The sequence below is a fragment of the Neodiprion fabricii genome, chromosome 5 (genome assembly GCF_021155785.1).
Source record: "Neodiprion fabricii isolate iyNeoFabr1 chromosome 5, iyNeoFabr1.1, whole genome shotgun sequence".
Lineage (NCBI taxonomy): Eukaryota > Metazoa > Arthropoda > Insecta > Hymenoptera > Diprionidae > Neodiprion > Neodiprion fabricii.
Window position 1 is genome coordinate 15,688,453 of NC_060243.1, and position 20,977 is coordinate 15,709,429.

The window sequence follows — 20,977 nt, forward strand, 5'->3', positions numbered from 1 at the left end:
ATAACGCTGCACTGGTGCGGTGGTGTAGGTGCGGGGTCGTTGCTCTGTAATTTTCCATTCTGCGTGGGCTTTGTTATTGGGGCAGCAAGCCCCCCTTGGCCCCTCGGCGACCGTGCTTCTTCCCCCCAGTGGGCGTTAGGACTCGAGCCGATTTTAGCAGTTATTTCCTAATATGGTAATCGCAGTGCGTATGCGCTAGAGGTGACCCATGTTTCGTGGTGTATGTTAGTGCCGTGTGCATTTTCGGGGTCACGATGCGCTGAATTCTAGTTCCTGTTTACTTCTTAAATATTCTTACTATCCTGTTCGTTACAAAGTCTATACATTAAGATTGTCATATTGGTTACTCGTCGTTTGTTACTTTTATAGCGTGTAAATATGTAAAATTGCATATATATTATAATTGATTACTGTCGTTCTTCACCTAGAGTACAATAGCGATCGTTTATGAGACATAGTTGCTATTTGCTTTACATTATTAGAATCGCGCTGCTGCGAATATTCTTAGGTGTTTGTGTTACAACTATCTTAACAGATTTAGGGTATTTAACAATTTGATAATTCGTAGTTTTAGAGCAGGTTTACATGTGTGCTTTCGTATATAATTCTCTCCTGTAATTAGTAATTCTTATATCGATATAAATCGGCTTGAAAGCTTCTAGAACGTTTTTCTTATGTTTGTTGGTTGCCTGTTATTGGGCGTTGCCACGTATGCATCTTCGAGTTTATTGCGAGTTGATTTACCTTCAATCGTTTAGTTGGTAAGTTTCCTAATGTGTTCTCTAGATGAAGCTCTGTATAGCTTCACATTGGAGATCTGCATTGCCTTCCAAAAGTTGCGCGTGTTGCCTACAATACGGCGTTACGGAGGAGAGTATAATTCATGCTGGATAATTAGTATTCACGGTTTTGAAGGTTTTGCACTTTCTGGTTTTATGGATTATTGCAGCAGTGCTATCTTTACATTATATTGGTTATACATTTATCTATGGCACGGTCTTACATACAAGTCCGGAAACTAGTAGGGTGGAGAATGACTCAGATAATGAGGCAAAACCGTGGTTCTCATCTTCACCGTCTGCAGCGCTGCCCCCTCGGGGTGAGCCAATCATAAATCAGATCCGAACAGCTGATTTTTCGGAATCAACAATCCTGAATAACACTCAAAAGTGAAGAAAGATGCGAATAAAAAATGATTGAGATGTTTACTAGCATTCCATGGCGGGCGTGATAATTGTTTTATTTTAACGGAATCCTCAAATGTTTAAGTCAATAAAATCCATAAACATCAAGCGAGGGCTCACAACCTTTGAGACAGCTTGAGATTTTGTGTAGATGATTTACCGTTTACACACTTACACTGAGTTATGAACTATCAAAAACTTCGATGAGCAGGTTATCTTATCGGTATATATCTATATCTATCATACCCCGGGCCAATGGCGCCTCTAGCGGATAGATAGGAAACAGGACCGTGTGCCTCACTAACGGTGACACCCCCTCACACTCAAAAGTGCCAGAGTTACCAGACCTGTATGTAATACCGTGATCTATGGTTTTACAGTCTTCTATACTCCAGGCCATATGGTATAGCGTAAGTTGCTTATAGTATAGCTCTCAGCTCCGAATGCACAAATGGCATTGTCGAGTGTTATATAATAATTGGATATAATCGTGTTAGTTAATTATGGTGTTAATATGATAGTGATATATAATAACGTATAATAATATTATAGTTCTTTGTAGTGCGAAGATCTCGTAACATGGTTTTTAAGCTTTGGTTAGTGAATGTCATAGTTATTTCCATCTAGGGATATTCCAAATAGTTAGACAGTTGTTTTAATTCCCTATGGTTCTAAGGTTCTCGTACTTCGAGTTTGGATAGTTGATAAAAGTAACATGCAGTAATAATAGTCGATAAAACATACGGACGTTCCGGTCGGATGTTACACCTTCATGGCTCCATAGTATGGCGAGTAGAGGTAAGGAGCAGTAAGGAGAACCGCCTCTGTGTACGAAAAAGTGTCCGTCGAAAGGCGTCAAATTAAGGTGACGAAATTATAAACAAATCTTTCTTAAAAAATTGTTATACATAACGTTGGTTGAAAAAAGACAAAGACTGAGGCGCATCATTTTTGTTATTTTTCATTTTTCGCCCACTTGGACAACTTTTTACTATACAAATTTTTCTCATTATCGTGCAATGAATTTTAAAAGTTTTATAACAGTATACATTATAAAGTCACTAAAAAGTATTATCAAAAGTTCACAAAAATTAAATCACTCCACGTAAACTCACGGCAGTTTGATAGGTTATATTTACTAATTTATTTTGGACTGCGTAAATAGTTGAGATTCTGTATACCGCGATTTCATTAAGTACACTAGCCACTAGAAATATTGAATTGTTCAACTCAGCACACTTCACTCCGACGACAACTGCTATATTCACATCACACCCTTTCGCAGCGGTAGCGCTATTCTGGTGGGTTCTTGAACTGTTATTCGCAGCTTACGCTGAACACTTTTTCAACTTGTCCCCCACATAAGACCGCTCTCCTTACCTCTACCCGCCATACTCCACAGATCGCTCACAACTTACAATCAGCCGGTTAACCGCTTGAAGGTTTGGAATTGCAGAGTAGACCGTAGATTCATTGATAACTTCTAAATTTTTTTCTGAAATTAAGCTCGTTTTCTTATATTAAATTGCAACGATTTCATAAGCTATGCTGATACAGTATATTAAAGTGAAAGCTCATTAATTGAGCACACAATAATTTGAAGATGTTTCAGGTAATTCGCTATGGAAGAAGTCTACACAAAAATACAAGCCTATCTGATAAAGAAGGATAGAGAATGTGAGACACTGAGGTTTCTCACTTCTCGAACGACAGCAACAAATGTGGCGCAGATAACAGATATTTGTACTTCAATAAAAGCCATACTAGACTGCGCTAGGAAAAAACATGATACAGATTCGACTATCATAATTGATGAGAGATCCGTCCAGTACTTCAAATTTCTACTACTCAACACCAAATTCAAAGTCCAAGAACATTTTTGCGATGACGAAGTCAATGGACATTTGGTAAATATGTGCCCCCCATTGTCTCCTTATTTGTTCATTGAAATACTGTGGGCCCTTAACTACAATGAAATATTATGCTACTCCTTTGCTCACATTCCAATAGATTTGTGCACCGAAATACTTAACATATTGCACAGATGCGTGGAAATAGATTTACAGCGAGCATTCGACTTCATCTTGAAAGTGATTGTCAATTGCTACAAAAAGCTTCTCTTAGTGAGCCATCGACATACTCAAGTACTCGAGCCAGAGACAAGCTTGAAAACATTTGTTGGAAGTGTTCAAGAGCTTCTTTCACTGCTTCTTGGAATCCAGAAGAAAAAAAGTAAAGAATCGACACAGCCTGTAAAATATAAATGGTGCGGCTGGGTGCTAATCCGCCTCCTGGATGCACTAAAGGAATGCCTTACATGCAGAACAATGGAGAATGTCTCTTCACAAATGAAACAGGATTCAGAAAAGTTATATGGAGTGATGTTCGGGCGACGTTTTACAGTCAGACTTGATCCGGATGTTGTAGCATTGGCTATAGATGATCTTACTCAAGAATTTATTCATGTGCTACTTGAACATGTTAAAAAAATTGACATGCACGTTTACCTAGGATGGGCAGACATTGACTACGAGGACAATAGATCAATAACAATGCAGCGTGCAGTCGGTCTAGCTTGTTACTATTTTATAGAATATTTTCAGACTAGCGATGAGGCGGAGAAACATAGCAATGTTATAGATTGCCTGCAGCAATTGTCTAGCCAGCCGGACACGCCGTCATCAATGAGCCTGCAGGAGCTTGTTAGGAAGGTGGAGCAAGGCAATAGAGAATGCTTGAGAAACTTAATCAAGAGATTTACAGAATGGGATACTGTAGCAATTTCATGCCTGGATAAAAATAGTGCATTAATTGATAAAAATGAATGTTTAGGCATACTCAATAATACTGTAGAATTTTTCGATGTGACTCCTGCGGACAAGGAACTCTGTACTCAAATATATACAGTAGCAATGAAAATATTGCTCAGTCAGAAGATGGTAGACATGGTAGAAATTGTTGTGGAATTTATTCTGGTTCATGACGCGTGTATAGTACTAGAGTCAGTAAACTTTGCGTCTGACTTACAAAATTATGTTAACAATGGTGGGGCATTGTGTTCAAACAATAACTCACTGCGGATTATCTTATTTTTTATTCTTCAGAATCCTAGAAAAGTTTTAAAGGTTTTGATAAAAGCTGCTATTGGTTACCCTCAATACAGGAATTGCGTTGTATTGCCAGAAGATCTCTGTAAGTTATCATCAATAATGAAAATTCGCGATGCTAATCATTGCTTGATGTTATCGAATGCCCTAGTGTCAATTTGCAGTGAAAATACAGCTTGGAATTGTAAGAAATTCATAGAATTTGTACAGATCTTAACAGAAAGAAGTATCATTTTGGCTGATGATCTTCTGAACGACATATTTATCCCATGTTTGAAAAGAGAAATCATTTTTCCAAACATGAATTCAATGCTCGCTAGCATACGAAATGTGAAGGATCAACTGACTCCAAAACTGAGGAATGAAGAATTGCTTTATGTTTTAGCTGTACAGATAGGTTCGTTGCGTAGAAATACTAGTCTCCCAATAAGCGGCAAAGAAGAAGCACTAAACTGCCTAATAAGGACAATTAGGCTCTTCACTAAAGGCCCACTGAATTCTCTTGGTGTCGATTGCAGGGATTCTTCCATACAGAATTTGGAAGCTGTATTACAACCTGTTGACACAATTTACTTCATTTCGCAATGGAACTGGATACAAAATAACATAATCTCAGCTCAGGTACTGCAGGAATATAAAAGGCGATATTATTGTATCATGAACAGGTTAAAAACTATCGAGAGTTGCAACACAATCATGGATGAGGTCTTTATTACATATGGTATTCAATGTCGAGATTTTTTGCAACATGTAATATTGGAGTGTACAGAATTTGAGTACCTAAGGTTTGCAAAAGATGCGATAATAATGAATTGGAATGACTTTGGATGGAAGAATGAACTAGATGCTTATGCTAATCTTTCTCTATCTACAACAAATGCGTGCAGTCATTACTTGATCTCACATGATCTATTAGAAGCTTGGAAATGTGTAGGTCAGAAGATAACATCGCTCATCAAAAGCTTGGGAAAACTTACCTTATGGTTTATTAGTATTGATCAAATGAATGATTACAAATCAGTGCAGAAGAGCCTAGTCACTGCTATAAGCGTTTTGAATCTAACTCTTCCATCACATTTATCTGAATCGCTTAAAACGAAAATGAATGTATTTGCCCATAGTCAACTGTATTCATATGGAATGATTAGGAAACTGATTAAAGCTATTTGCGAATTTGGAGATGAATGTCTGTGCAGTTATGAGCACTATATATCGAACACTAATGCTACATCATTATCTACTTTACGATTTTACGTCAATTGGAAGCTTATTTCGATTTGTACAAACTTGCCCAAAGCTGACCAAAGTTTGTTTATATCAAAGGTTGAAAAAAAAATTATACTCGATGTCACACAGGCATGTTGTTAGTAGAAATGTTGCCTCCTGATGAATGAACTAAAATACCGTCAACTCCCGCATTTGTCATCACATCCATTTTCACATACAGTTCAGTATTGTTGTCTCTGTGATTGGGAAAGAGAGAAAAAAAAAAGCTATGCTAAAGTGCCTGAAGGTTGTAAAAATTGTTAGATTTCATACAGGAAAAAGAAAAACTATATACTTACCGTCGGTAACTCATCTCGTCATTGCATGGGAAACCACTATCAGCTTTCCTTTTTATCTCACCCCATTATCTCGCTTTCCTTTGCCTGACACTCTGAGCTATTGGTTGAAAACTAACATCAGAGGAATGCTTCGTCTTATGCATACTTCGAGGTAGGATAATTGCCCCATTACAGCTGTAGTCTGATGGGAAGGGCCAATGAAATGCAGATAATTTTAAAAGTGAATATGGTCCAAAGTTCGATCGTTGCTAAATTTAGCTCACTTCTTGACCTTGAATGTACTTATATGTAACATACGTCAAACGAACAAAAGATTTTCAATTCATACAGACAGCCAGTAGTATTTGTAGCAGAGCTTGTGTAGACCATTAATTGTTTCATATAAAACATTCATGGAACAAGTACAGGTGGTAAATAATGATGAAATAATTAATGCTGCCAGGAAAATTCTGTTCTATGTTAAATATGGTATTTTTTTTTGCTATCCGTCAAATTTCTAGTCAGATTTGACAGATCGGTAAAAATAAAACCATAACTTGACCATATGATGTATAATTTTTTTACCTGTATTATTTGTAAAGTATTGACATTTATACACTGCGTGCAGTAATAAGAAATTCGGGCGGTTACAAGAAATGTGAATCACCTGTTGTTTGAATTTTGTATGAAATTTCCGGTTGTATGAATTCAGAGGATACGAGATTTGATACTGTAAGTGAAGAATTTTTCTAACATGTGAATTGTGTTCAAGAACATAGAAGATAGGAAAAAAATAATTTACAAAAATAAATAATTATTCTGCGTGCAAATGTTTGAACAAGAAAAAGAATCTGAATGTTGCTGTTTGCTTGATGAATGTAAACCATTTAAAAAATAACGTAGCTCAGGATGTAGAATGTAACCAAAAGTTAGTCGAACTCTGCGACAACCAAATAAATATATACACGTATCTAAATAAAAACGACCCATTGTAACGAAAGTATTATTGCATTTCCCATAGTGTGCGTAGGAATACGTGCATTGCACAGCTGTGGCATAGTTTGTTATTCTGAAATAAGCCACATTGCCAATGATAGTGAAATCGAATATGTGTTCCTAAAAATAAACCTATTTTAAATAAATACATTGATCAGAGCTGAGTTTCAACATTGAAAATTCATTTTTTCTTCCTCATTTAGTGAACTAGATGTATGTGGATCCATGTACAATTAAGAAAGGATTGTCTAGCTATTTCATCATTGAAATTTATGTAACACGAAATTACTGGTATGAAAAAATGACAGATTGACGAAATTTTTACAAACAGATAAAAGTGGTGTAAGGTATTACTGAAAATTGAAAAAAAAATGTACAACTACTGTAAAACTTGGTTTGTTTCATTCTATATTATATTTGTGCGATATTGCCAAAATGCCATTACAATGGTTAATGATAAAAAATGTGAAAAAATGTATGCACGGTAGAAAATTGTGCACTGAACCGTAAACTATAATTAGCAAATTACACAGTGTTCCAAATAGATGTTCGTCCATTTTGGGCAAAATTTTGTTTGAAATCAATCCTTAATGCTGCACTTAACTCAAACATAATTTTAATCAGAATAAACCAGCGCTCAAATATATTATTATGTACAATCAGAAAGCAGCATAATATTCAAAATTATATCATTGGTCTAGAATTAAATAACGAGTAGGAAGACGTGGAAATAATTAATTGACAAAGCAGACAATGCAACCGAAATGCGAAATACCTTATAAATTATGAAATGCTAAAAAGGATTGAAATTTTTTCCAATACATTAGGAATATTAGCAGTTGAAGTAAGATTACTCCTCTTGCGCAACTGTGAAACAATTTCCAAAGGCTTAATCACAGTTAATAATCAGAAAGAAGTTGGTGCATTAAAAAAAGATGAAATGTGAAGTGAGATGCATTGAAATCAACAACTTGAGTAAAAAAGTTGTGCACAATTTTACACCGCGTATTATTCACTGTTCTTCTTCCCACATCCGAGATAACTATTTTTATTATATAATATATATATAGATATATACGTATTTGTGTAATACGTATATATGTATATAATTTGACACTATAATATTTACAGATTCTTCACATTGTAAAAAATATAACATATTTCGTACTCAATATTATACGCAGGTAGTACTGAAAGGCCGATATATATCTAAATTGTGGTGTTGTTTCTTTTTCTCCATTTGTTTTCAAATCTCTTCTTCTTTCGTTTAATTAGCTAATTTACTAATTCATCAGTGTTATTTACGATTAGTTGCACAACAACAAACTTGCTTTCACGTACCAAATTGTGTAATAATTACGAACGTTTTGTTGTCATTTTCAATCATTCATCATATATTTGTTGATATACGTATGAATTTATGATTAAGAAAAAATGGGATCACAAAAGAAATTCTGGTCCTTCCCAGGTGATATGCTGGCTGACGCACGCGCGTTGTTTTTTAATTTGATTTAGAACACTTTAGACATAGAACAACGTCGATAGCTCCCCAAGTACGATTAAATAATTTTCCTAAAACGATTTCTTGATTTGTGACCACAGTAAGTATGTTTAGAAAAATATTATGCAATTTCTTTCGCCTTGGGTAAAGCTACTTAGCACTAAACAGTTTCATGTACAAATATATAAATAGGTATTTTGAGTATTGATTACTTGGAGATCTATCTGTATGACTTCTGTTTTGAATCAGTGAAGTGAGCCATATTTAATTTATAAATTTGGCGGAAGAGAAATTAAAAAAATTAAAAATAAAACTAACAAATGAACAAACATCAACGAGCTAACTTTTTCTTCAATAAAGCCATAACTATTAAGTGATGGAGTTTTTCAATAATCAGTGAACAGGCCTTTGCACTGGTTCTTTCAAAGAAGATGAGAAACTTTTGCTAGTGAGAAAAAAACAAAAAGGAAAGATAGAATTCTATGGTGTTGCTACAAGATTACAGCAATGTCGGTTACTCAGAGATTTAAAACTTGATCAAACAAGAAGTGTTCATAAGGTAAATCGAAATCAAAGAACTCTTAATCAAAAAAAAAGTCGGAAGTAAAATAAAGTAAAAGTGTTCAGGAATGAAACGATGAATCTAGATTCATTGACAGCCAGGAATTGATTAGGTGAAAATGTCGTTGGAAGGTGGTATATTCTAGGAAAATATACACGACACCTAAAGAGGATAACTATGAAATGTGAAAGGAAGAAAGGATAGTCTAAAATATCATTGGCGAGCATTATGAAAAAGAAAGAAAATACAATTTAGAATTTATAATAAGGGTAGGGTGTAACAATGGCGACTTTGTTAATTGAATTTAATGAATTATTAAATATTATGTTGAGCTAATATAATGACTTGCTATAGTATCCAAGCGATATTAAACCATTGTACAAGATGAGTTTGGTCACACAAGAAAATTACACACAACCCTATTACTAATAACTATACGGGAGCAATATTTTCATTTTTACATTTTTTTTTAAAATTGTTTTCCTCGACAAACTCGTAACAAATGGTATTTAAAAAAAAGAGACCTGCATTCGCATATGTAAAGCAACGACATTCCACATATTATTATGTACCATATTGTTGTTCGTGTACCTATATTATCATTATAATAATTATTGATCTTGTTATTATTATCACTATTAATATAATTACTACTATTATTGTTATCATTACTTAGTATATTTATAATTTTTTTTTTTATCATTTACTTGATGCAGCAATGCTATTTTCTCATTTCTCTCTTGGTTTTCGCCCCCCCCCCCCCCCCCCCCAACCTTTCCCCAGGTAATTCAGCACCTAATTTGCAACATGTACGAATACAGAGCGGTGTCGAACTTTGTTTCCTTTACATATGTTACTTCTTTTAATTGAGCAGAAAGCGTGCAATGTCTACTGGATCTCAGGGTTCTGTTGGTACGTAATGATAAACATTGGGCAGTCAAGATTTTCGTCTACCCTTTTTCTAATAAATATGTCCTTGTCGCATATTATTGGCCTCATTCTTGACGGCATGATTAATATGGCAAAATGTAGCATCGAAGCTGTTACAACTACAACGGGTTTATTCGTCTTTCGTTTGCCTCCCTATATTTCTGCTATATATTACAAGAATATTACATATACATATAAAACGACAGAGTGTGTTGGTAGCAGATACGTACTTACTTTGTCAATTGCAAGATGATGAAATTACTTTGGTGAAACAATGTTTCATTGCGATACTTGACAGTCTAGTTTAGCAAAAATTTTCAAGTTACTTTCAACATGGTAGAAAAATAGGTTCGGTATTGAAAATATGGGTTCGTGGAACACGAACACGTATCTGCAACTCACCGGCCAAAAGACATAGGTAAAAAAATTTTTTAATATCAGAATTTGCACAGATGGAATTCTCCACATAGGTAAGTCTTCTAAACACAAATATTGAAAACGAGTTACAATTAGAAACATAGTTTTGTAATCCATGTTTAAAATTACCAAAAAAATTGATGCACTGTATTTTCTTTAACGTTAGTTATCGACTGGTTGAAAGGCTGCTGCTGTTGCTATTGCTATTGCTGCTGCTGCACATAGTTGAAAACCACTACAAAATACGTATTATCAATTGAAGAATGGGTTCAATACCGTTTTTGGTTTGGTATTTCTTCTCCAATTAGGTTTTATCTGTTTTGAAAAATTTCCCCATTAGACCCACAAAACTTAGCACCTTTGCATCACTTGATCACATATTTCAAATTTTATCGATTTGCCCGTTGAATAAAATTCTAGACACAATCTCTATATTTTCTTATCGAAAATACGCATTCGGTAACAGTTTGCCGTGCTCTGTTCACATGCCCATATAATAATACTATTATCATAGGTGTATTAAAATATCTGTTTACAATTAGTTTCACTATATGAAATGCCTTCCTTCATTGTCGACTTCGATCTCTTCTTCTTGCAACTGCGGATAGAAATATGCAACCATCGGCGTCACTGAGTTTATATAAATGGGAATAATTATTGTAATTATTATTATTATTATTATTATTATTACTGTTATAAATTGTTAATAGACAACATCATCACTTGATCCATATTAATTTTCATCATATTAATTCACAGCTCGAAACTACTCGGCCGAGTCTCGGTAGTTATACCTTAAACATATATATGTGTGTGTATTACCTAAAACTATCTACCTATCGTCGTTCAGTCTGCTTGGCCAAGGTTTTGATTAAGTATTAGAGGATCGCACAGCAACAGTATCTCTTCTGCTCCTTCTCAGGGCTGAAGTTCATCTGCCGGACGATCTCTGCGAACATCTCGTTGACATTGGTCCGATTCTTGGCGGAGGCCTCGACAAAGGGACATTCCCACAACTGGGCCAAGCCGTTGCCCTCAGTCGTTGGGACTTCGCGCTGATGTTCAAGGTCGAGTTTGTTGGCGACCAGGAGGACCGGCACTCGTTCTGTGCCCTTGACGCGAGTGATGAGCTCCTTCATCGCTTTGATGTCCTGGAAGGTCTGGTGGTTGGTTAGGCTGTAGACGACGACGAAACCCTGGCCGTTCTTTATGTAGAGGTCGCGCATGCTGGCGAACTGCTCGGTGCCAGCGGTGTCAAGGATCTCGAGGACACAGGGTGAGTTGTCAACCTCGATCTCCTTTCTGTAAAAGTCCTCGATAGTCGGGTCGTACTTCTCCATGAAGAGGCCCGAGACGAATTGCACCGTCAACGCGCTTTTTCCCACCCCGCCCGAGCCGAGGACGACTACCTTGAATTCCCGCATATTTGAAACAAAACACTGCTGCTTGCGGCCTTCTTCGCTCCGCTTAACACCGCACCCGTGCCCCGGTTAACACCCTCCGACAAGGGCTAGCAAGTCCTCGCTGCTTCGACGCTGCTTAAACCCGCACACGATTTTGTACGTGTCTCGTGCATCGAGCCTCTCTTCGGGGTCTCGCGCCTTGTTTTACACTGATTCACACAAAGGGAACCGTTCCGAGGACTCGGACACGGGAGACATAATAATACGCGCACTCACTTCCTCGCCTGTCTGCCTGTCCGTCTGTCCGAGTGTCCGCCCGATCGGCCGCGGCCCTGATCCGTCGCTCACTTCACTTCACTAAACTTCACTTCTATTCCCTACCGATATCGCTACTCGTCACTCTCGCTGCTGCTACTGCTTCGGCTCTGCGCGCCGCCATTTTCTCTCTCAACACGGGTGCCCAGGGAACAGGAGATTCGGAACGGTGACGCCATCTGTTCGTTCTGCGGAAAAACATATGTATATGAATAGGGTATGCGCACGCATCCGTGTGTGTGTGTGTGTATTTCGACTTCTACTTAGTCGATTATTTTGTCACAGATTCGATCGAGCTAATACCCTATTGTATCTGCGCCAGCTTCACGTATCCGACACTCCGTTTGGAACTTGAAATTTGAAGCCAACGGTAAAAACGTCGCTGGAGTGACGTAACGCGGTATCCAAACAACAGTTTGAAGTCGATTTTTAATCGAAATCGCATCCAAAGCCGCCGCTCATCGACCGGAAATCGCGGAGGAGGCGTTCTCGGTTCTCTCAAAGGGTTCTCTCTCGAGCGTGTGTGTAGTCGTATGCGTGCGCGCGTGAGTGAGTGAGTCCGTGTACTAAAAATAAATTCTTGGAATTGTAGAAGGAAGCAGGACGCAAGAGGAACTTATCTTGACGTAGTTATAACGTACAGTGGAAACTGTTTATTTGAGCCGGTTGACGGGCGGTCAGTGGTCGAAGGCCTCAAAGACAATAGAGCAGAAACGAACCTCGAGCAGCTCTAGGGTCGAAACTCGAGAGACGCACGTGAGTCACGCCTCTGTCAAGTGCATGCTTTTTATTGCGTGTGTAGGTTAACACTTTCGGGTGATATTCGTGCATGTGAAAGCTGATACGTGTTCGAGTGAATAATTTCGACACGACCCGTCAAGAATTGCAATTAAGCTATACGCGTAAACAATATACACGCCCACGAAGTGCATTATACATCATATATTCATTTCGATTATACTGAACATTATTTTGCCAGGCTTGCGTTTAGAATTACAAATACTACAAACGCCATATCTACTTTCTTACGAGAATTCGAGGACGTTGAGTGAGCCAATTCGTAACTACGAGCACCGACGGCTAGTCAGAAAACCGAAATGTTTTTAGTCGTCTCGAAAATTTAATATAGATACCTGGTATATATCAATGTGAATACCACCTTACAAGCTGCTGATTCGCCAAAAACTTTTGGACAGCCAATCAGGCGTACAGGTGAATTTCACATTGATTTTCACCTGTTCCGGAACAAATACGAACGACACGAGATCACTGAAGAAATCCGTTTCAATTCCTTTCAATGCGGTAATTTCGACTGTCTGTTTCACGATCAGACGAAGTATAGACGCGCCAATGCGCGATGGGTGATTACGCTCCTGCTCATTCGTAAAGTGGTGGCAATCCAGCACGATGATGTCACCGCATGAAAGTACACATATCGGAGTGATGCATCATTCGCATTATAACATCCACGTATTGGATGAATAATAAAAGTAGCTCTAAGAAATATTGCGGTACAGTCATATGCACGATAATCATGACGGATCAGACGAAGTTCACAAAGTGTCGCAGGAATTGAGGCCCTAACATTTTTACTGGCCTCAGCTGAGCTTTCCCATTTTCATTTTCAAAACAGGCACGGAAAAAATTCGAGTGGTATGGCTGCCGAACAGACTAGCTACTCCCAGGATATCTATGGTGATAGTCATAGATCATCGAGCCGTGTTCCATTGCAAAATGACTGCAATCGCGTGACTGAAGGACAAAGCCTTGTTTTCGGAAAAATGCAGCCGCGAAGTATTGGAAAGTTATTTCAACACGGAGAGCTGAGGGCAGGCTCGTCTGGCGATTAGTATAATACGTTAACGGTCTATATGTGTAAGCGTTTTTCGGAATCTAGTCGACAAGCTCCAACGCAGATACTATGCGTACATTTAGCGGGAACCTCTCTACCCTTTTTAACATTAGATTAACGACCTTAAAAATAAATCTTCATAGTCTGGCCGCTCGCTTCAGATGGGCGTCGACCTTTCAGTGCTTTACCGCACCGTTGTTCCGATCAGAATTTGCTCCACCTACGGTTGGTAACAAAGCGTTTCCAATTGCGTATCCATTTCTCACTTATCATCGGTTGATGATTTACAATTCAGTGTAAAAGCCCAAGTATTGAATGATGCTGTCCGAACGTCAAATTGCAAACGTGATGACAGTGTTCATGCCGTTGTTCGGATTACAATTTAAATGAATGCTTATTCTAACGAGTGTCGTTCACATGTTTATTGCCCCTCTATTTTTTTTCTCTTTAAATTCGCATTTAAATAACATGCGAAAATTTGTTTTGAACTTTGAAATTTTATAACTCGTCAACGCATTAGCATACTGATAAGACTAGAACATATTTTTGTAGGGAATCGAACACTCTACAAAAAAGGCATCTTGTAATTTTGTGATAAATCTACTCTTCCAACAGTTATTTAACGTCCTTTGTTGACCTTTGACCTTAAATAACTTTCGAAAGAGTACAATTATCTTTTTAGTCTTATCAATGTACTAATGCGTTGACAAGTTATAAAATTCCAAAGATTAAAACAAATTTTTTCCATGTTATTTGAATGGGAATTAGAAAATCGCGACGAGGCACCTCTCAATATTAACATTAAGAGCTGAAACTTGGACAGCATCTTTGTTTTACCGTTTCAAACAATATTTTTGACTTGAATTTTTAAAAGAAAATAATCCATTTTATTTGATACAGTCTAATGTACATACATTTTTTTTGTTTTACTCATATTTCTACTATGTAGTAAAACCTTCAACGTGATTTTCTTCCTCTACAGGTTTCGTCTTTGAGTTTTAACATGGGTTGAAGAAATAGTTAATGAAGAAGGTTTTAACCAGAGGTTAGCAGATGGTTCTAATTCTTGTCACAAAACCTATAACTGCGTATCTAAGAAATAGCAATTCGATTAAAATTTATATGTCACGACAGTTAGAAGATTTCACTTCATGAAATTACGTGTTACTATTATCATATTATATTAGGGTGCTTTTTTTTGGACTATTTTTTTTCGGTCCTATCGTAAAATTTTGTTGGAAATACAACAACAAAAAATTCCTTGAAAGATTGAGCCCTTAATATTAATATTAAGTGCTCGCCCAAGGCATGTAAAGATTTCCCACTTAAAATACACGTAAACTTTAATTTTTTTCTTTAAAACATCTACAGTTCAGAGGCATTTTATGGTATAGTCTAGGACATCAGTAGGTTTTCTTCAGAATGAAATGCTCTACAAAAGTGCTCATTGTGGTGAAGTCGTAACTCACACCGGCGAAGTCATACAGGCCACCCAAACCCAATTTTTTCATGAAATTCTTGTTTTTTTGCCCCTATCTCGTAAATGACAAAAGCTACAAAAAAAAAACAACATATTTGTAGGAAATTGAATTACCTACAAAAAAGTTCCAGAAAACCAAATTGCTAACATCGATATTTATTGAGATATTGGGCTTTTAAGGTGAGGAAGTATGGAATTTTCATGAATTATTGAGTTAAATTGTCGAATTATTGATTTTCTATTTTCTAATGTCACACAAATTATCAATTATTTATTTGCTAAGTTGCAAATGATTAAAAAGTTGAATAACTGAAAATTTTGAGACTGAAATTCGAAAAAACATTTGAAAAGGGATGTTTTTAAAAAATTTTTTTTTTTCTTTATGAATTTTTAAATACAGAACTACACACATGGGAAACAAATCCTGATTACCAAAGATGTCTTGGCACATTTAAAAAGTTAAAAGTTGTGAATGATATTGCTGAACGAGGAGTCGCTCTTACTCAGAAATTTAATGAAGCTTTAACTCATAATGAAGATGAAAGGCAGAAAATTTTTCAAACAGTACAACATCATCGTTCGCAATATCTATTGTGTACAAAATCAACTTACTCCAAGAAAAAAATTTCCTGAACTGCTTTATTTGTATTTTTAGAAAATGTATTTACTGTGATTCAATCTTTTGTTATTCCTTACATCTTTATAATTTATTAAAACCACCATTAAATAAATTGTTATTCTTTTAAGATGAAAATTGTACTCAGGCATAAATATTTTTTTAACAGTCATTCATTTTCACGCAAAAAAGTTTACAATTCAAAATAAAAAATCAATAATTCGACAATTTAACTCAATAATTCATGAAAATTCCATACTTCCTCACCTTAAAAGACCAATATCTCAATAAATATCGATGATCTTATGTCTTATGATCACCACTTTCCCCACAGCCTGCGTAGTTTCAAAATTTACGAACAATATCATTTACATAATGTGGGGCTTATTGCGATTATTTTTTATATAAGAATAATTATACTGGAACCTTGATTTCGGCCGCACAATGAATCTCATGTTTGACAACATTGGGGCTGCTAAGGGTTTTGCGGTATATAGTACACCTCTTTAACCTGATTGGTCACGTTAGAAACCAAAAAAGGTTGATGTTATTTTTTTTGCATATCTTTTATATCTATACGACTGTATTTTTTATAGCATGTATACACATTCTACGATGCAGGATAATTTTTTTCCTACACATTCACAGTGCGGTAAAATGACTTTGGCGCAAACGCTTAGCTGAAATTCTTAATTTCACACATACAGGCTTTTTGGCGCATGCTCACTTTCCGATAACTTAATTTTACGCATGGACTTTATGCACCACCAGTGACGTCATTGGGCTGAGTTTAACATGTTTGTGCACCTAGCTTAGGTTTCATGAAGCCAGGAGTGTGCCTCTGAACCTCTTGATTGCCCTTGATATTTATACTACTTCTTTACTTCTTTCATATTATTATATGACATTCGTTTGCTTTTCAAATCCAAGTTTCCTTCACAGCTGTTTGAGGAAATAGCAGGTGCCATATGCGCGTGTAGTAATACCAGGAATAACATTTTATTTTGGAGCAGGGGACAAGTACAGTACGTGTGAATAATATGAGACTTAGCTCGGGCCTAACTTGTTGTTAAGCATATTCTTCCATACAGATACATGTTACTCATCACGCATACTTATACAGCAACACATTCCCTTAATGTGAACATGTTCGAATGATTACATTAAATATACAATAGTTCATTTGTGTTTTACATTTTTTTATATAAAATGTGCTTCATAAAGAAATCAAAATCATAAAGACATACAGACACATGTTACTCATCATGCATACTTATACAGCAACGGTGCGAATGGGCAATCCCTGGTGAAAATAATTTCTATGATTATCTACGATCAAACCTACTATTCAATAACATATTTGGCCCATTTATGAAGCTGACTGCCTTAATATTATGAGGATTCCTATTTGTACAGATATTATTATTAATTACAATCGTATAATGCATTTAGATCACTCCAGTTTATGATGAATGTTATTTTCGTGACCTCACAGGGTTATATGCATATTTATTAATTGAGAAATTTATCCGATAATCTTGTGTTTTCTATAAACTATTGTATTTTTCTTGGGCCCACGGGTTTAGTGAGCATGTCAGCAATCATTTCATCGGCTGATACTGGGTTCAGTTTAATTTCTCGTTTATCGATTTTTTCTATGATTGAGTGGTATCAGACGTTGATGTGTTTTAGGTTGTGACTAAACTTTGCATTATTGGCAAATTCGATTGTACTTCTGTTGTCGTACATAATCATTGTTGGCCCTTCGTCTTCAAGTGTAAGTTCCTTGATGATTTTTCTGAGCTATAAGGTTTCATCTACCGCATCCGATAGGGATTGAAGTTCTGCTTCAGTACTGGATTTGGCTATAGTTGATTGTTTTTTTAAGCGCCAGCTTATTGCACTTCCCTGCATCAGGAAGACATTCTGTTATCAACTTAAAGTCTGTCTTATCTGAGGCATAATTAGCGTCACAATAGCCAAATGCTTTTGCGCAACTATTTTTTGAAAAAGTTAGATCAAGTTGAGACGTTGCTTTTAGGTAATGGAAAAGATATTTTACTGCTTCCCAGTGAGATTGATTGTAGGAAGTGTTAAATTTGCTTAATAAGCTGATGGCGTAGGCGATATCAGGCCTTGTAGATTGCAGTCAATACATTAGCGAACCAATGGTATTTTGGTATAGAATCTTTTTCAGCTTGTCAATTTGTTTTCGAGTTTTTTCTGTCAAATCAGATTTAAGATCTAATCCCGGATCAATAGGTTTCGAAGCACATGAGCAGACTTCAAGGTTGTAATCTTCTAACATTTTTTGAACATGATGTTGATGAAGCGTAATAGTTCCTTTTTGTTCATCTCGGATAATATTAATACTTAGCAATTTTTTTACAGGACCAAGATCTTTTATTTCCAAAATATGTTTCAATTTTGACTTAGACCAATCAATGACTTTGGCATGCTTGTAGAACAGAACAATATCGTCAACAAAGCCATGGATCATTTCTTGACTTAGATAGACCTATAGAAGTAAGAGTTAATTCGAGTTTAATGTACCAAGACCTATTTGCCTGTTTGAGGCCATAAATAGCCTTTTTTAGTTTGCATACCTTGTTTTGATTGCCTGGACCGATATAGCCAACCGGTTCAGTTAAATAGATATCTTCAGTGACATCGCTATGAAGGGAGGTTGTTACAACATCCAAATATATTATTTTTAGGTTATATTGAGCAGCATGCACAAAGAGCATACGTATTGTTGAATATCGAGCAACTGGAGAAAAAATATCTTGATAATCTATGCCTTCAACTTGCTTGAAACCTTGAGCCACCAGTTTGGCCTTGAATTTGACTCCGTCATCTGATTGTTTCAGTTTATTAATCCATTTTGTCCAAATAACGTTCGCTTCAGTGGGACGATCTATTAGTTCCCATGTGTTATGAGACATTATTGAATTGTATTCGCAGTCCTAGGCTTCCTTCCAGTCTTGAACATTAGCGCTGGATATTGCTTCTTAATAAGTCCTTGGTTCAGTTAGAGTTGATAGAAGTGACGTCATATCGCACTCGTAGTCCTTGAGTTTTTGAGGTATTTTTTTGCAGTTTTCTAATCGATCCCATAGACTGTTTGGGTTCATTGATTGTTTCTTTGGCTGTAGTTTTTAGCTGGTCTGAGGAGAAATCGTGCGAGTCCGTCTCATCGGAGGAATTAGTTTCTTGCTCTTCCCTAATTTAAGTTTCGGTTGGGATAGGTTCATCGATAGGCTTCGAGCTAGGATCTTCAAAAGCATTGCTATCATCAGGGTCTGTTATTTCTTCCAGGTCCAGTGGTTGAGCATCGTTCTGGCCTAGTGGTAACATGACAGTCGATTTTGAGTCTTTCCTTTTCAAGTCTTCATCGAAGATTACATCTCTGCTTCTTATGAATTTTTTGTTACTGATGTTCCACAACTTATAGGTATTTGGATCCTTGCAATAACCTACAAATATGCAGGCCGATGATTTTTTGTCGAATTTTTGATGATTCTTGGATGGAATGAGTGAATAGGCTTTATATCCACAGATTTTTAGGTTAGAAATATTGGGTTTTCTTTCAAAACATAATTCGTAAGGTGGTTTTGTAGCAAGAGCAGCTCTTGGAGATTGATTAGCCAGATAAGCTGCAGTCGCAAAGGTTTCTGACCAAAAAATGTTCTTCAAGTTTGAATCAGCCAGCATACATCGAGCTTTTTCTAGTCGAATTCTGTTTACCCGTTCAGCTCAACCATTTGATTAAGAGTTACCGGAAACATTTAGTTGATGATCTATGCCCAATCTTTTCCTGAAGTTTACAAGGTCAATGTTGACGTTTTCGCGCCCATTGTCACTTCGTACTTTCACAGTTTATCCGGTCTGATTCTGAGCAAAAATTATTAATATTTCCAGAGATTCGGCAGCTTCACACTTTCTTTTCAACGGAAACGCAAAAATCATTCTTAAATAGTCGTCACACATGACCATAAAATAATTGTGACCCTCTATTATGCAGGTCTGATTTTACACAGGGCTGTGTGTAGAAGTTCCAGGTCGGAATTAGCTTTTCTTCTTGATGGTTGGAAAGAATTTTTGACATTTTTACCATAGGTGCAAGCTTGATGGAATGGTTTTTCTTTGTCAGATATTTGGATTTCGTCTGCATGGTTTACCAGTTGAGAGAGAGACTGGTAATTCAAATGTGTTAGCCTTCGGTGCCAGGCAAACATCTTTGCCTCGTTGGTGGTAGCAGATAAAAGAACTGGTTAACACGGTGTCGCATTTGGGCTAAAATTGTATGACAAGTTAATTTTGTAAATTCTATTAAATATTTGTTTTGCTGACATCACAATTCGATTTTCAGCATTTTTAACAAGGCAGCTGCTTTTTTTAAATGAGACATACGCATTATTGTTCGTCACACAGCTGATTGAGACTAGGTTATACACTATCTGTGGTACACATAAGACATTTGTGAGATGTACCTTCCAATATTCGCCGGGTGTTTTGCATTTTATAGTTACTTCAGCTTCACCTTCAACTAAGACTTTCTTTACATTTGCCATAGAAATACTTCTTACTTTGCCAGGGCGAAAGTTTGTAAAAGCAGTTTTTTTACATGCCCATTTGAAGCGACAAATCTGCAGTCTATCGAGTAGTGGCCAGGTCTGCCACATATCCATGACATTTGGGTTTGAAGCATGTTTGAAGGCGGACTTGAAACGAGCATGATTGTTTGCTCGCCGAAAATCTTGATGTGATGCGCGCGAATATAAGCCGCGACCGTCACGTAACTCCGTGCCTTCTTTTTGTTTTGCTTCTTCAAGGAAACTTTTCTTGGCGAGTTCGGTTGTCATCGTTGTAACTGAGTTTCGAAGTGCCATTTTCATCGGACGATAATAATCGTCCGGTAGGCCCATAAGCAAGTATACCAACCAGCTGATCGGATATGGCAATACCATGAGCCTTCAGACGTTTGGCAGCGTTGGGTTTTTTGTTATGTATTCTTCGGCAGAGTTACACTGATTTAAGAAGGTGACACATAGGTCCATAGGGTACATG

The 20,977-nt window shown here is 36.7% G+C and overlaps 3 protein-coding genes and 1 long non-coding RNA gene across 10 annotated transcripts in view; 2 read left to right on the plus strand and 2 right to left on the minus strand.

Annotated features, from left to right (window-relative positions):
* The first annotated feature begins 2,407 nt into the window (after window positions 1-2,407).
* Window positions 2,408-7,757, plus strand: LOC124182965. Of its 3 annotated transcripts, none has more exons than XM_046570844.1 (2): window positions 2,408-2,485; window positions 2,797-7,757. In XM_046570844.1, exon 2 carries the CDS (start codon window positions 2,807-2,809, stop codon window positions 5,657-5,659), a length of 2,853 nt encoding a protein of 950 aa, XP_046426800.1. In that variant the 5' UTR covers window positions 2,408-2,485; window positions 2,797-2,806; the 3' UTR covers window positions 5,660-7,757. The 3 variants fall into 3 exon arrangements, with proteins under 3 accessions (XP_046426800.1, XP_046426799.1, XP_046426801.1); XM_046570843.1 differs by lacking the exon at window positions 2,408-2,485 and adding an exon at window positions 2,507-2,626; XM_046570845.1 differs by lacking the exon at window positions 2,408-2,485 and having other exon boundaries at window positions 2,797-3,091; window positions 3,195-3,325.
* On the minus strand, window positions 5,555-9,586 carry LOC124182993. Its single transcript, XR_006870903.1, has 2 exons — window positions 5,857-9,586; window positions 5,555-5,754 (listed from the first exon to the last, which is right to left on the minus strand). It is a non-coding gene; the product is annotated as an uncharacterized LOC124182993 (long non-coding RNA).
* Window positions 9,587-9,629: 43 nt separating this feature from the next.
* LOC124182984 (ras-related protein Rap-2a) lies at window positions 9,630-13,305 on the minus strand. Of its 5 annotated transcripts, none has more exons than XR_006870898.1 (3): window positions 13,093-13,305; window positions 11,064-12,147; window positions 9,630-10,839 (listed from the first exon to the last, which is right to left on the minus strand). XR_006870898.1 is itself a non-coding variant. In XM_046570879.1 (2 exons), the coding sequence occupies exon 2, from the start codon at window positions 11,663-11,665 to the stop codon at window positions 11,120-11,122; it is 546 nt and encodes a 181-aa protein (XP_046426835.1). In that variant the 5' UTR covers window positions 11,666-12,147; window positions 13,119-13,304; the 3' UTR covers window positions 9,630-11,119. The 5 variants fall into 5 exon arrangements, 3 of the variants coding, with proteins under 3 accessions (XP_046426835.1, XP_046426834.1, XP_046426837.1); XR_006870897.1 differs by having other exon boundaries at window positions 9,630-10,871; XM_046570879.1 differs by having other exon boundaries at window positions 9,630-12,147; window positions 13,119-13,304.
* Window positions 12,496-20,977, plus strand: part of LOC124182974 (phospholipid scramblase 1) — a 74,682-nt gene continuing 66,200 nt past the window's right edge. Inside the window, exon 1 of the mRNA XM_046570864.1 lies at window positions 12,496-12,715. The gene's annotated coding sequence lies outside the window, so the exon portion shown is untranslated. The remainder of the gene's footprint in view (window positions 12,716-20,977) is intronic.